General features: G+C 37.9%; 1 protein-coding gene across 8 annotated transcripts in view; it reads left to right on the top strand.

The window, feature by feature from the left end:
• atg13 (ATG13 autophagy related 13 homolog (S. cerevisiae)) overlaps positions 1-12,415 on the top strand; it is an 87,966-nt gene that overhangs the window by 32,238 nt on the left and 43,313 nt on the right. For 5 of the 8 annotated variants that reach the window (XM_048606910.1, XM_048606909.1, XM_048606911.1 and 2 more), the window contains 3 exons: positions 219-315; positions 5,836-5,934; positions 10,064-10,157. In XM_048606910.1, the coding sequence (XP_048462867.1) occupies positions 219-315; positions 5,836-5,934; positions 10,064-10,157 (290 nt within the window). The remainder of the gene's footprint in view (positions 1-218; positions 316-5,835; positions 5,935-10,063; positions 10,158-12,415) is intronic. The other 3 variants (XM_048606912.1, XM_048606914.1, XM_048606916.1) reach the window with 1 other exon arrangement.

Below are 12,415 nucleotides of genomic sequence, written 5' to 3'. Positions count from 1 at the left end.
TTTTCTAGATGCAGCTTTTGCCTCTTTACCTACTCCACTACCAACTCTTTTTGCCTTGCACTATCAATCTTTTTGTCATTGATCTCGCCTGCATTCTACCCAGTCAAAGACATACCCTTTTATTCTTTTCTTTTCTGCCCTCTCCCTACCTGATCCTGAAGTCACAGTTCTGACACAGAATTAATCTTGGAACTTCTTCCATTTTCTGTCACTCTCAGGTTTTCAAACAGTACGGGTCGGAATGGTTGGAACTCCTGTCGGTACTATCACGCTGTCATGTGCATACCGAACTAATCTGGCTTTCATGTCTAGCAGGTAAAGTGTGGTTTAATGATCGTGGTTAGAGTAAACCAGTTAAAACAATTCCTAAATATTTGGGTGAGTCATTTATAAAATTTGAGTGATTGTCTGATGCTCACGTTGAGATTATGGGATGTTTATACAGCAGTTCTGCACTATTAAAAATAAGGTTCTTTGGGGAAATTAAATGTTCAATTTAAATAAAAACAAAAATTTGCTGTCTAACCAGTGGAGTGTTACAGTTGTTTTCACAATGATGATCAGCTATTGTTTTGCCTGAACTCACCCCTGGAAATGCATCTATGCATATGTCTGGCAATGATATGGTTGTATCCTCATGTGGTGCACTGTGTTAGTTGACTAGCATGCCAATGCTCAATGCCCACCTGCATTCAGAAACCATAATTGCTAACATGAAATGCTGGAGGGCTCACTGTCTCTCTGGAATTTTACTTCAACAATAGTCTTCACTTTCAGTACAAGTTGAAAGAATGGGGGAATTTACAGGAATGAGGCCTAGAAGAAAACATAATCCTTTCAATCAATTCAGGAATTTATGTACACAGTTTGCAAGTAGTATATACAGGCTGCATATGCTTGAAGTACCGGCTATTTGTATGACTCTGTGTACACAAAATAAATCTCTGAGAAACGTCAGCATTTTGTGTCAAAGGTCTTGCTTTTGAAAGGTGTGCATGTGAATTTAAGCACCTGAGCAGTTCTGCAATCTCTGGGCCAGAAAGCTGGTTTTGGATACAGGTTTGAAGCCCTTTTCAGTAAGTAAGATATACTATTGGAAAGGTTTGGACTGTTGTTTGTTCTCGATTTTAAGTCAACAAGGTCAAGAAATAACTGCTGTTGATATAACAACAGATATAACAACACACGTGCATCACCTGGGATATAGCAAGTTATGATGAAAGATTGGGTAAACAGACTGTAATTCTCTCAAGGTGAGGTCAAGAAATAATCTAACTTAGAATTTCAAATAATAAGGGAAATGAACAGTAAATTTGTAAAATGGACAGATACATAGCAGATGAATTTCAGTGCAGAAATGTGAGCTGTTTTTAAATTTGGTAGAAGGAATGAGGAAGGTCATTATGAACTAATTGATCAATCTTAAATGGATGCAAGAACAAAGAGATCCGAGGGTGTATTTTCAGAGTGGTTGAAGGTAGCAGGACAGGTTGAGATGGCTGTTAAAAGGTATACAAGTTTCATGGTTGATAAATGAGGGCATGGAATTCAGAAGCTAATAGTTTATGTTAAATCTTTACGAAATGCCGATTAGGCCTCATCTGAAGTATTCTGGGCATAATATTTTAGAAAGAACATCAAGACCTTAGAGAGGTGCATTGGAGATTTACTAAATTGGCAGGTTGAAAGTTTTCAGTTACCTGGTGAGCCTAGAGAAATTAGTGTTGTTGTAGCGGCAAGAAAGGTTTTTGATTTAATTATACAGAATAACGAAAGCTTTTAATTCAGTAAATAGGCAGAATTTTTTTACCGGTGGCCAAAGAGTTAGTATGCAAAGGACACCAATCTAAGACAGTTGGCAGAAGAACCAGAGTAACTAACTACACGAGAGTTAAGATCTCAAAAGCATTGTCTGGTGAATGCAGATTCAATGGTGGCCTTCAAAAGGCAGCTACTGAGTTTCTGCAAATGTCTCCAGCAGAGCCACAAAGGAACTGAGTCAAATAAGTTGAAGGTGTTAGGGATTTTGAAAGTCAGTGGTAAAATCAGGCCTACCTGGCATGAGGTAGTACTCCAGCTTGTGGCAGAAGTCATTCAAACATCCACTGCATCTGCAAAAAAAAAAACATATTTCAACTTCGATTACCCCAAAGATGTCTGAGCTTAGCAGTTTTTATCACAATTTCTCAGAATTATATAGGGATGATGGTTCACAAGTAGAAACATCTAGAGTAATATTTAAATCTCCCCTGAGATGGAACCCATGATTTCAAGGCCTGTAATTTTTGGGGTATGCTGTAAAAGGAAACAGAACCTTCCAGTTTCTAAAGAGACTAAGACCGAAACTGAGATTGGAAACTGAAACTTCTAGAAAAACTGAACCATATAAAAGGAGACAGAGGCAGCCAGGCTCAGTAGTAGTTGTTGATCCTTAAAGAAAGAGGTGATACCCAGAAGCTGAGAATGGGCAAACATTCAAGCACTACAGCTGTTTCTGTACTTGAAGGTAACATTTGAGTAATGATGCCATCAAGACCATCATGAGGGGAGTTGAAGAGGTACTGTAGATATGTGCCATCTTTGGTGAAGACTGTGCCTGTGAAATTTTGATTGCTTGTGGACCCCTGGCAGCAGGGGGTTCAAGCTGGAAGAAAATGAGTTGAATTTCTTCATGATGAAGACAGAGTTTTGAAAGCCTTTGTGACTGAGATTGACATATTAGATGAGTGGGACTGTCAAATAAATTCATAAGATCTATTCTCATTGTATCTGCCATTTAATGTGTAATTGTACAGTTTTTAATTGCCTATTAATTAATGTTTAACTGACTTACGTTGGTTCTGAATTTAAGAGTATAGATGATTACCTAAGATAAAATAATTTTTTTGTTTTTGTTCAGCTCATATATTATAAAAATGCTTTCCACATGGAATTATGTGGCTTATTATTTTCAGTCAAAGAAACAGGGATTTCAAGTGAGAGTGATTGCCTTTGACTATGTTTGATTGCATATGGTCTTGAGGAACTGGAGTGGAATTGGGGCAAATCTCCACTGATTAAAGTTCAAATTGGCACAAAGACAATGGTTATGATTATCTGAGGCCAGTCATTTCAGCCACAGAGCATTGCCGCCAGAAGTCTTCACAGTAGTGTCTTTCTTCCAGTTATCTTCAGCTGCTGCTTCAGTTACCTTCCCCCTACTTCAAGGTCAGACATGGAGAGATTGGCACATTGCCCAGTGTTCAGTTCTTTTCATGCCTTCTCAGATACTGAAGTTGTCCGTATCCATATAAAGCAAGACTTGGGCTGCTAAGTAACAAGTGACATTCATGCCTTGTTAGGCAATGACCATCTCCAAATGAGAGAACCTAACCTCTTCCCCTGACATTCAATGGCATGACAAAAAGTTACGATGCAAGTACACCACATAATTAGTAAAGCAAGTTGAATGTTTGTCTTTATTGCATGAGGAACAGAGTATAAAAGTGGGGACATCTTGCTCCAGTTGTAAAATGCATTGGTGAGACTGTACGTGGGGTACTGTGTACAGTTTTGGTCTCCTTCCTTAAGAAGGAACGTAGTTACGTTGGAAGCAGTTCAAAGGAGGTTCACCAGCATGATGACTACGATGAAGGGGTTGTCTTATGAAGAAAAGTTGGGCTTGTACTCAATGGAGTTGCAAAGAATGAGAGATGAGCTTGGTTAAACATTAAAAATACTCCGGGAGCTTGACGAGGTTGATGCTAAGAGAGTGTTTACATTCATGGGCAATTCCAGAACAAGACAGCACAGTTTAAAAATGAAGGGTGTCCTATGTAATGCATAATGAGGTGGAATGTTTCTCTGCAGATCATTGGAATTCTCTTCTGCAAAGAGCTGTGGAGGTTGGACCGTTGAATCTTTTAAGGTTGAGTTGGATTTTTCATTTAAGAGTGATCCCAGAATGATGGGGCACACAGTAATGTGGGATTATGGCGACAGTGTCAGTCGTGTTCTAATGGCAGAACAGGCTTGGTGCTCTGAATGGCTTGCTCCTCATGTTTTGTTTTAATTCCTTATGTTTGCCATTGCCAAGTCACACCAACTCCCTAGGGTTACCACAGATCAAAACCTTAACTGGACCAGCCATGTAAGTACAAGTATGTCAGAGGTTGTGTCTTCTGCGGCAATTGGCCCACCTTCTGACTCCCCAGAAACTTTCCAACATCATTAAGATTGAAGCCCAGGCAGTGAGGAAATATTCCCATTTGCCTGCTTGTACACATCTTCAGCAACATTTAAAAAGCTTGTGCAGAACAGCTCACGTTATTGGCACCCCAAATGTCTCAAATATCTTAAACATTCACTCCCTGCACCAATCTGGTGTGCAGTGGCTGCAATGTGTGATATCTCTGAGAGACATTGCAAGAACTCACCAAGACTTTTTTTGACAGCACATCCAACCTTTGAACCGAAGAAAAGTGCAGTGGGTAGCTGGGAGCACAAGTAGTTGTATGTTCCTCTCAAAGGTGTGTGCACTACCCTGATTTGGAAATATTGCATTTCTCCGTTGTCATTAAGTCAAAAACCTGAAACTCCCTACCTAATAGTATTTTGTCAGTATCTTGCAACAATTCAAGAGGGCAGCTTACTTTGACCACCTTGGCAGTAATTATGGATCAACTGCAAATGACTTCTTGCCAATGGTATGCAATTCCCATTGTTATAAAATTACTTGCACATGATCCACAAACATGATATTTCTTCCTTTTTGTTCCTCCTCTGCTAACCCCTGTGGGGTGAAGATGTTGTATTCTTCGCCCAATGTCTTGCCACTAGATGGTTCAGATGAGAAGTGAACAGAGGACAAACTTCCTTGCAATCCTGTTCTGACTGGTCATTTGTTAGAATCCCCTTATCCAATGATCCATTTGTTACTATATGGGAGGAGAATCAATTCACCCTATCCAGGGATAAAACCTCAATAAACTTTAAATACATTTTCTGACCTAAAGTACCACTACAGGAAGGAACATGGACTCTTTCTCCCTCGTCGTTGTACTGAAACAAGTTTTTCCTAGCCTTCAGAAACACGTCACTGTCAGCTAGGTCTGCTTCAATTTTTCTCATCTGTTATTGGCTGTGTTTTATTTTTATTGTGGGAAACATTCATTGAGCTCTGTCATTTTATCCATGTTGTAGTTTCTTTTGATTCAATGTGAAGGGTGACCTTGTAGAGGGTTATAAAATCATAAGGGGCATAGATAAGGTGAATAACAGGTGTCTTTTCCCTAGGGTAGGGGACTTCAAAACTAGGGGTCCTATTTTTAAGGTAAGAAGAGAAATGTCTTTTTAAAATCTAAGGGGCAATCTTTGTGTGTGGAATGAATGTCCAGAGGAATTGGTGGATATGGGTACAGTTACAACATTTAAGAAACATTGGGATGAGTACCTGAATAAGAAATGTTTGGAGGAGTACGGGCCAAGCGCGTGTAGGTAGGACTAGTTTAGTTTGGGGTTATGATCGGCACGGTTAGACTAAAGGGCCTGTTTCCATGCTGTATGACTATGACAATTGGTTCAGAAGTTGTTGCTATAATTTATTAATGAATAAGCATTCATGTGACATTGACCCTGTTTAGTAGAGTAGATTTAGTTGTTTTTCTTCATGTGTTTCTCTTTCTGTTGAATAGGTATCATTTTGGAATAATTTACTTTTTTTTTTTTTACTAGTTTAGTCCTTCATCTCACTGTCTAACCTTTCTCATGACTGGTCAAGTTGACCCAGGGACATTTATGGTTCTCATTTTTAGGAACTCTTTTAAGTTATAATTGTTACTTTGAATTATTTCACAGGCAGCTGGAGCGGACCCAGCCAATCATGGGAATTATCATAGACCACTTTGTAGATCGTCCCTATAGTGGATCTTCACCATTACACCCATGTAACTACAGGTGGGACAGTAACTGTAGTCATAAGTATAAAGAACACATTGTTAGCTATACTGTGAAATCATGATACCAGTTTAGGTTGCCTATTCAAGTTGCCAACTGACACTATTCCCAAACACTAAAATTTAGGTTAAGATGGTATGAGAAACTGCATCGTCTCTGTTGGATTGAAGATGTAATTTTGAGTTTATGGTTGAGACAGAGTAGAGGATGCTTTGCTTTGAATTACACCTACACTACATTTGTGACACCCATATCAAAAAATGGAATAACATTTAATTTTCCAATTTGCCATGTAATTTTTCTTATAAAAAGCAGAATAAAGGCAATCATTGCTTTTCTTCATCCTTTTTGGTTTTCATTTCATCTTCGTGTTTCTTTATTTATTTCCTTTTTTTAAAGTGTTTTGGAATAAAAAATTTTAGTAGTGGACCAAAATTCAGTGTATAATATACATCACTGTTATATTCTTGCAAACTCTCGAGTAACAATATGTAAATGTGCCAAAAAGAAGGTCATGTAGAGTTGCTTTAAATGGTAAGATAAAGGCAGAAATAAGGAGATTTTAGAACTTTCAAAATAGTTTTCTTCTGCCAACTCTGTAATTAAAAGCTATGAAACTATGTCAACTGGGTCAGTGAACCATGAGGCACTGTGAACCATCTTTTGTTGGAATTTTTCCATTTACACAATGGTGAACACATAGCAAATAATCCATTTAGGTGGGGAGTCTTCATTTGGTGGACCTTTGTTAATGGTCATGAAACCCTGAGAGGCAGGTTCTGCCTTGAGAGCAGATAAAACTGTTACATGATATTGTGGGTTGTTGTTTTCAACGTTGCTGCCTGTTTTTAGCTGCTGTGTCCACTGGTTGTTGCGTAGTGCATCCCAGCTCATCAAATGTGTCATCATTTTCTTCTTTCACCAGCTAGTACGTGTGATGGTTGGTGTTTAAAGCCTCCACGTCATACTTCCAAATGTCTTTGAAGTGTTGTCGTGAGTACCCCACTGGTCAATAGGCTCTGGCTAAATCACCGCACAGAAAATACCTGGGCGTACAACCATCTTTAATGCTGGAGACCCCTCTGATCCACTGAAACTACGTTTGGTTAGTGCAGTTCTGAAGAAGGGTCGGTGGACCCGAAGCGTTAACTCTGCTTTCTATCCACAGATGTTGCCAGACCTGCTGAGGTTTCTCCAGCAATTTCTGATTTCAATCTTTGGCATTCTCTACACTGGAGAATTGTCCATCCTCCATTGTTGAGTATGTTTAAGATTGAGATGGACAACATTTTGGAGTCACAAAGACTGTAGCAATATGGGGAGCTGGCAGGAAAGTAGAATTGAGGCCAAAGATTTGCCGTGACCCTATTGAATGGTGGAATAGGTTTGATAGACCATATGCTCTATTCCTACTTCTGTTTGTTGTGCTGTTTTGTTTTTAAGCCATCACTGGTAGCAGTAGTCTGAATATTTGCTTACACCAAAATAATATCTCCAAATCAGTAAGTGGGATGGGTTCAATTTCAGTAGGATTTACATTAATCCACTTGGCAAGAAATTGTTGTGGAGGTTGCATGTAGACATCTATCTAATATAGTTTAGTATAGTAGATTAGGGGATAAAATGGACTGGGTAGTTTGTGTTCTATGATGGTACGCACATGAGCAAATTGGGATTAAAAACTATAGATGGTGTTTTCAAAAATGTTCAATTGCCTGTCTAGGTCTGGATATCTGAACAGCAGGGTATTGTCATTGAGAGGTTAAGTACATCCTTACAGGGAAGATTGGAGAAAGAGTTGTCCTATTTGCCATTTAACAATAGTCCACGTAGTGCGCTGTATCAGCTGATGAGTGATAGGTTTTCAGAAATATTCTAAGTTGCTAATATCTATGTCAATCTGAGAGTATTATCAGACTTAAAGCTAATTCATATAACGTCCTATTATTTGCCCATGTTGCTTTAAGTTACAACATGTTGATACCATTGGTTTTAATGTTGGCTGAGCAAAATGCTGGTGATGCCTCCTGGTTATACGGATGAGAAATTGTTCAATAATTTTGCAGGGCCTCCAACATTAATCAGTACTACTTTGTCTGTCCTCCTCTGCCTGGAGCTTACTTTTTCAGAGATGCCTGAAAAAGTAGCAGCACATCTAAAGTTTGATCGAGTTTGAAGTTTGCGTTTTCAAGAAAGGATTCCTCACCCTGAGTAATCAGAACGTGAACCTGCATTCTGCTCTGAGCCATCCTTTTATTGAAGACAGTCCTGACCAGCATTTCTGACAAAATGATTTTTCTTAGTTGATTATTCAAGTATATGTCCAGATCAAAATAGAACTTTACTTAATGCCAAATTGTATTATTAAGAGTTATAAACTTTCTTTCTGCAATAGGAAATTCGGAGTCACTACTCCACTGATATTGTTGGCTGCTGCAATGCAGAGCTGATCTCTGCTCAGGCACCTTATTACTATCTGTGGCTTGTTGGGTTATTTAAGATCTGCTTCAACAAGTGGCTGGATTGCGTTTGAGATGTTGTGTGGATTTTGCTGTGATCGACAAAATGTGAAATGTCAGTCTTCTGTGGGGTAGCTGTGATTCTGTGCAGACTTACAACAGATTCTGAGCTACAAAAATGTGTTGATCAAATGCAGAGCTCTTGTTTCTCTTCATAATTACCTTTGAAAAAGTACAATGTTTCTTTAGCATGTATTACAATGGTTTTGTTTAACCATCATTAAGTGCAGAAAAGAGGATCCTTTCTGTTTCTTGTTAAACGGGCTTTCACGCTCTGATTATTTAGACATAATCTAATAAGGATGAACAGTGAATACTGGTCTAGCCAGTGACACCCACATCCTCTGAATAAATACAAAAATGTGTTGAAGTTAAGTTTCTGTTGCTGTGCAATTCCAAAAGACTCTATCTTCTTCTTTGATTTCTCACTCTTCTAAGTATGTTGGAACGAATACCTGGTATTCAGTAAATGTTAATGCTGTCACATCAAAGATTTTCAGTTTGTTAATCCACAAATATTTTTCACACTGAGCTTTCAATTGCCTAATCCCGTTAAGTTAAACTCATTAATTCAATGGTTTTGCAGAATCCCATTCTTCAATTTACCTTATGTTCAAAATTCATAAAGTATAGCTATTTATAAATTTTTATTGTCTATCCCTGCCTCCTCTGACAAGATGCTAATAGGCTGTATTCATCATGGTGTTTGTTTTGTAAGAGAGTGGCTTACTAAATCACTTTCGGGGGCATGAAAAATCAGCTACGTAGAGTGCAACAAGTAAGGGTGATAGGTGACGTTCAATGGCCTTTTGTGACAATCCGGATACATGGAAATGACATTTGAAGTTATTTTTTCTGTTCCTAAAATTCTGATTTATTTTACTCTGTTGGATTGAACAATGAGCAAAGCAAGTGTTATTCTATATAACTACAACTGATTGCTGTATCTGTCAGTCAATCGGAAGTGCTGTTCTCACTACCACTTTAAATGCAACAATGAGATACTGTATACTTTTTAAACTCAAATTTGAAAACTTAGTTTGAACAATACCTTTTCATGTTTAAGCCTTAACATATTTCCCAGAAAAATTATTGGAAAAACTAAAATAAAAAGCCATCATTTAGCAAGATGGAGCTGTCTTACCAAACTAAATGAAAGCTCAGATTATACTTCTGGACTAAAAGACACCTATTACTGTTATCACCTGGGCAATTCAGTGGGAAACCAGAGGTTGAGCATTTTTAGACATTTTAGAATGTTATCTGAACAGAATGCAGTGTTTTAAAAATGTCAGATTTAATTTGAAACAGGAAACCTGAAGAGACTTGTTGCAAACTTTACATGTTCATGATGGGGAATGTGTCTAGACTTACCATAGAATTTTGTAATCCTAGGTATAATAGTCACATTGTGAGGACTTGAGGTTTTTATTTCTTATTATTGCTTGTCAAAGCACAGTCCTTGTCAAGTGAGAATTAAGCTGTAAGATTTGTCATGCACTGTAGTTGCAAGTGTGGATAAAACTTATTTGCGCTCCAAGTACAGTTTTGAGAATGGTATGAAAAAGTGCATAAAGCAGAATCAATATGTTCATTGCTGTTTAACACAGAACTACTGGTGAAGACGACGGAGGTAATTTTCCTTATGTTGAAGACTCCCAGGAAGTCTGTACTACTTCTTTCTCTACTTCTCCTCCCTCACAGGTAAGGAACAGAAAGTATGCTATCCTGCTAACGACCATTAGCCCAGTGTCTTTCTAGCAGGTCATAATGTTAGCCTTATGCAGTGTTTTTAAGGAATGGATACAACTAATTTTGGATAAATTTGTAATAATTTGAGGTGTTTGATCGCGGGTCTTTACTTATTGCAACATATAGGATTGGGCACATGCATCCCCTGTGACTGCATGTGAATGGTGTTTGATGCTCTGTGATTGTTTGAAGGGACAGATGTTTCTGGGTAGTCTGGTTAAAAGCCTGATATGACATTATACAATGCATCATAAAAATACAATGCAAAAACTTTTATTTTGACTGAGATAGTTACTACAGAAGCTTTACCCAAGTTTTTTTTGTAATACTTTATCTGTAAAATACCAATATAACAACCTTTTGGGAATCTAAAACCAAGCTAGACTTAACATAGGGCACTGCACGTGTGTATCTTCTTGATGTTTTTGTCAGTATCCAATATTATTAGCATATTTATGAATTATACATGAACACAATAGAACTATTCAGTGATCAGTTCCAACCTTCTTCACTATATTTGTGTGTGTAACTGAATAGAGGATATATAAATGCATATCAGTCATAAAAATAACATAACTGTCAAATTATCCCTGAGCCCACAACTTAACTCCTGATACAGTACACATTTAACAAGCTGCAACACAATTTTTTCTGCCCCAATCCAGAATTGGAGACAGATCAGTTAAATTAGTACAAACCCATGAATATTTAGATTGTAGAATATTAAGAATAGCAATCACATCAAGATACCAATAAAGATTTAGAGCCATTAATTGTCACAGTTGAAAAGAAAATGTTGGAAATGTGTGACAGGTTAAGATGTTTTAATGTTGAAGCAGGCAACAATTGGTCACACCATCCAATCTCTAAGAAGATTGCATTGATACCATTTCAAAATCCTAAAACACTGACTATGTGGTAGTTTTCTAAAAGTTTAAACTTTGAATGGGCAATTTTTCCGTGACTGGAACCTTGCAAAAATGTCAGCAACTCTGTGAGATGGAGATTTCAGCTGGTTCCAACTTGTATTCTTGGATAGTTATCCAGCAAAAGCTAGAGGAATTACAACACTTAGTACCTTATTAATTATAACACTCATGGCCAATCACACATACTTGACTCTCTTTCCTCCCCCCAAAATCCCTTACAGCTAAATGCTATCTCCACCCCGCAACCCACACTGCCCTCTCAGCCTCTCACCTGCCACCTGTAAGCCCTCACCATATGCCTTACACACTTGCCTTCTCTCTGTAACTGTCAAAGAAGCTTAACTTAGTAGAAAGCAGCATCTTTTACCATAAAAAGGGAGAATGGCTTTTGTGAAGATCTGCTCTGACACTGCCTGCGTGCGTTACTAGACTTTATCTGTTAGGATGGATCCTGCAGTAGATGTCGGTCCCAAAACATCCTAGCAAGGTAAGTAGATAGCTTATAGATACAGGGAGTTATACCCAGATCAGAAAATTTGGTTTAAAGTACTTTGTTGTGCCATTTTTGAAACTTGGTAAACATATTAAACTTGTTTCTTTTTCATTGCTACTATGTAAATGTACTATATGTGATTGCAATTGCCAGTTATAAGTTTCTAAAATGTGTGCTGGAATTATAATCTGGGCTCTGTGAAATGACTCAAAGAATTTTGTAAAAGTCATTGTGTGCATCCATGTAAATTTATGTAAAGCGGTTTGTTTTTAATGTTTACATTAATTCTTCAGTGTTGCGTGATGCTTTAGTGTAGGCCTAGGTTCATTATATCAATACTGTCGGAAGTATCAAAATCCAACACTCGAGATGATTTCACTTGTTACTGCAGTGACTCCTACACAAAAGGAAAACGGCTCCAACTAAACATTTTGATTCTAGCTACAGGTGGACTGCAGGCAGCCTGTTTCTAGGAGCCAGCTGTACATTGTTAACCTTCTTGATATGGGCAAATTCTGCCCAACATTAGGGAAGTCTTCCAGTCAAATGAGAACGTTTTATAAATGTGAATTCTAAGCAACTGCATGGGCACAGTTTTTCCATTTTTGCTAAATTCACTCTGCAGTTTAACTGGATAGATAGGGCATTTTAAAAGTAATATTATTTGCAATATAAGCAATGCATTAAACTAAAGTTCCAAATAAATCTGTATCATCACCACTGAAAGATATGGGTGGCCTGAATTTCAGCTAAACTTTGGGAGTTCATCGCAAAGACCGTGTCTAGAA

This window comes from Rhincodon typus, chromosome 17, assembly GCF_021869965.1.
Source record: "Rhincodon typus isolate 14 chromosome 17, sRhiTyp1.1, whole genome shotgun sequence".
Classification (NCBI taxonomy): Eukaryota; Metazoa; Chordata; class Chondrichthyes; order Orectolobiformes; family Rhincodontidae; genus Rhincodon; species Rhincodon typus.
The sequence above is the reverse complement of the archived record's forward strand: the minus strand, read 5'-3'. Positions and strand labels throughout refer to the sequence as shown.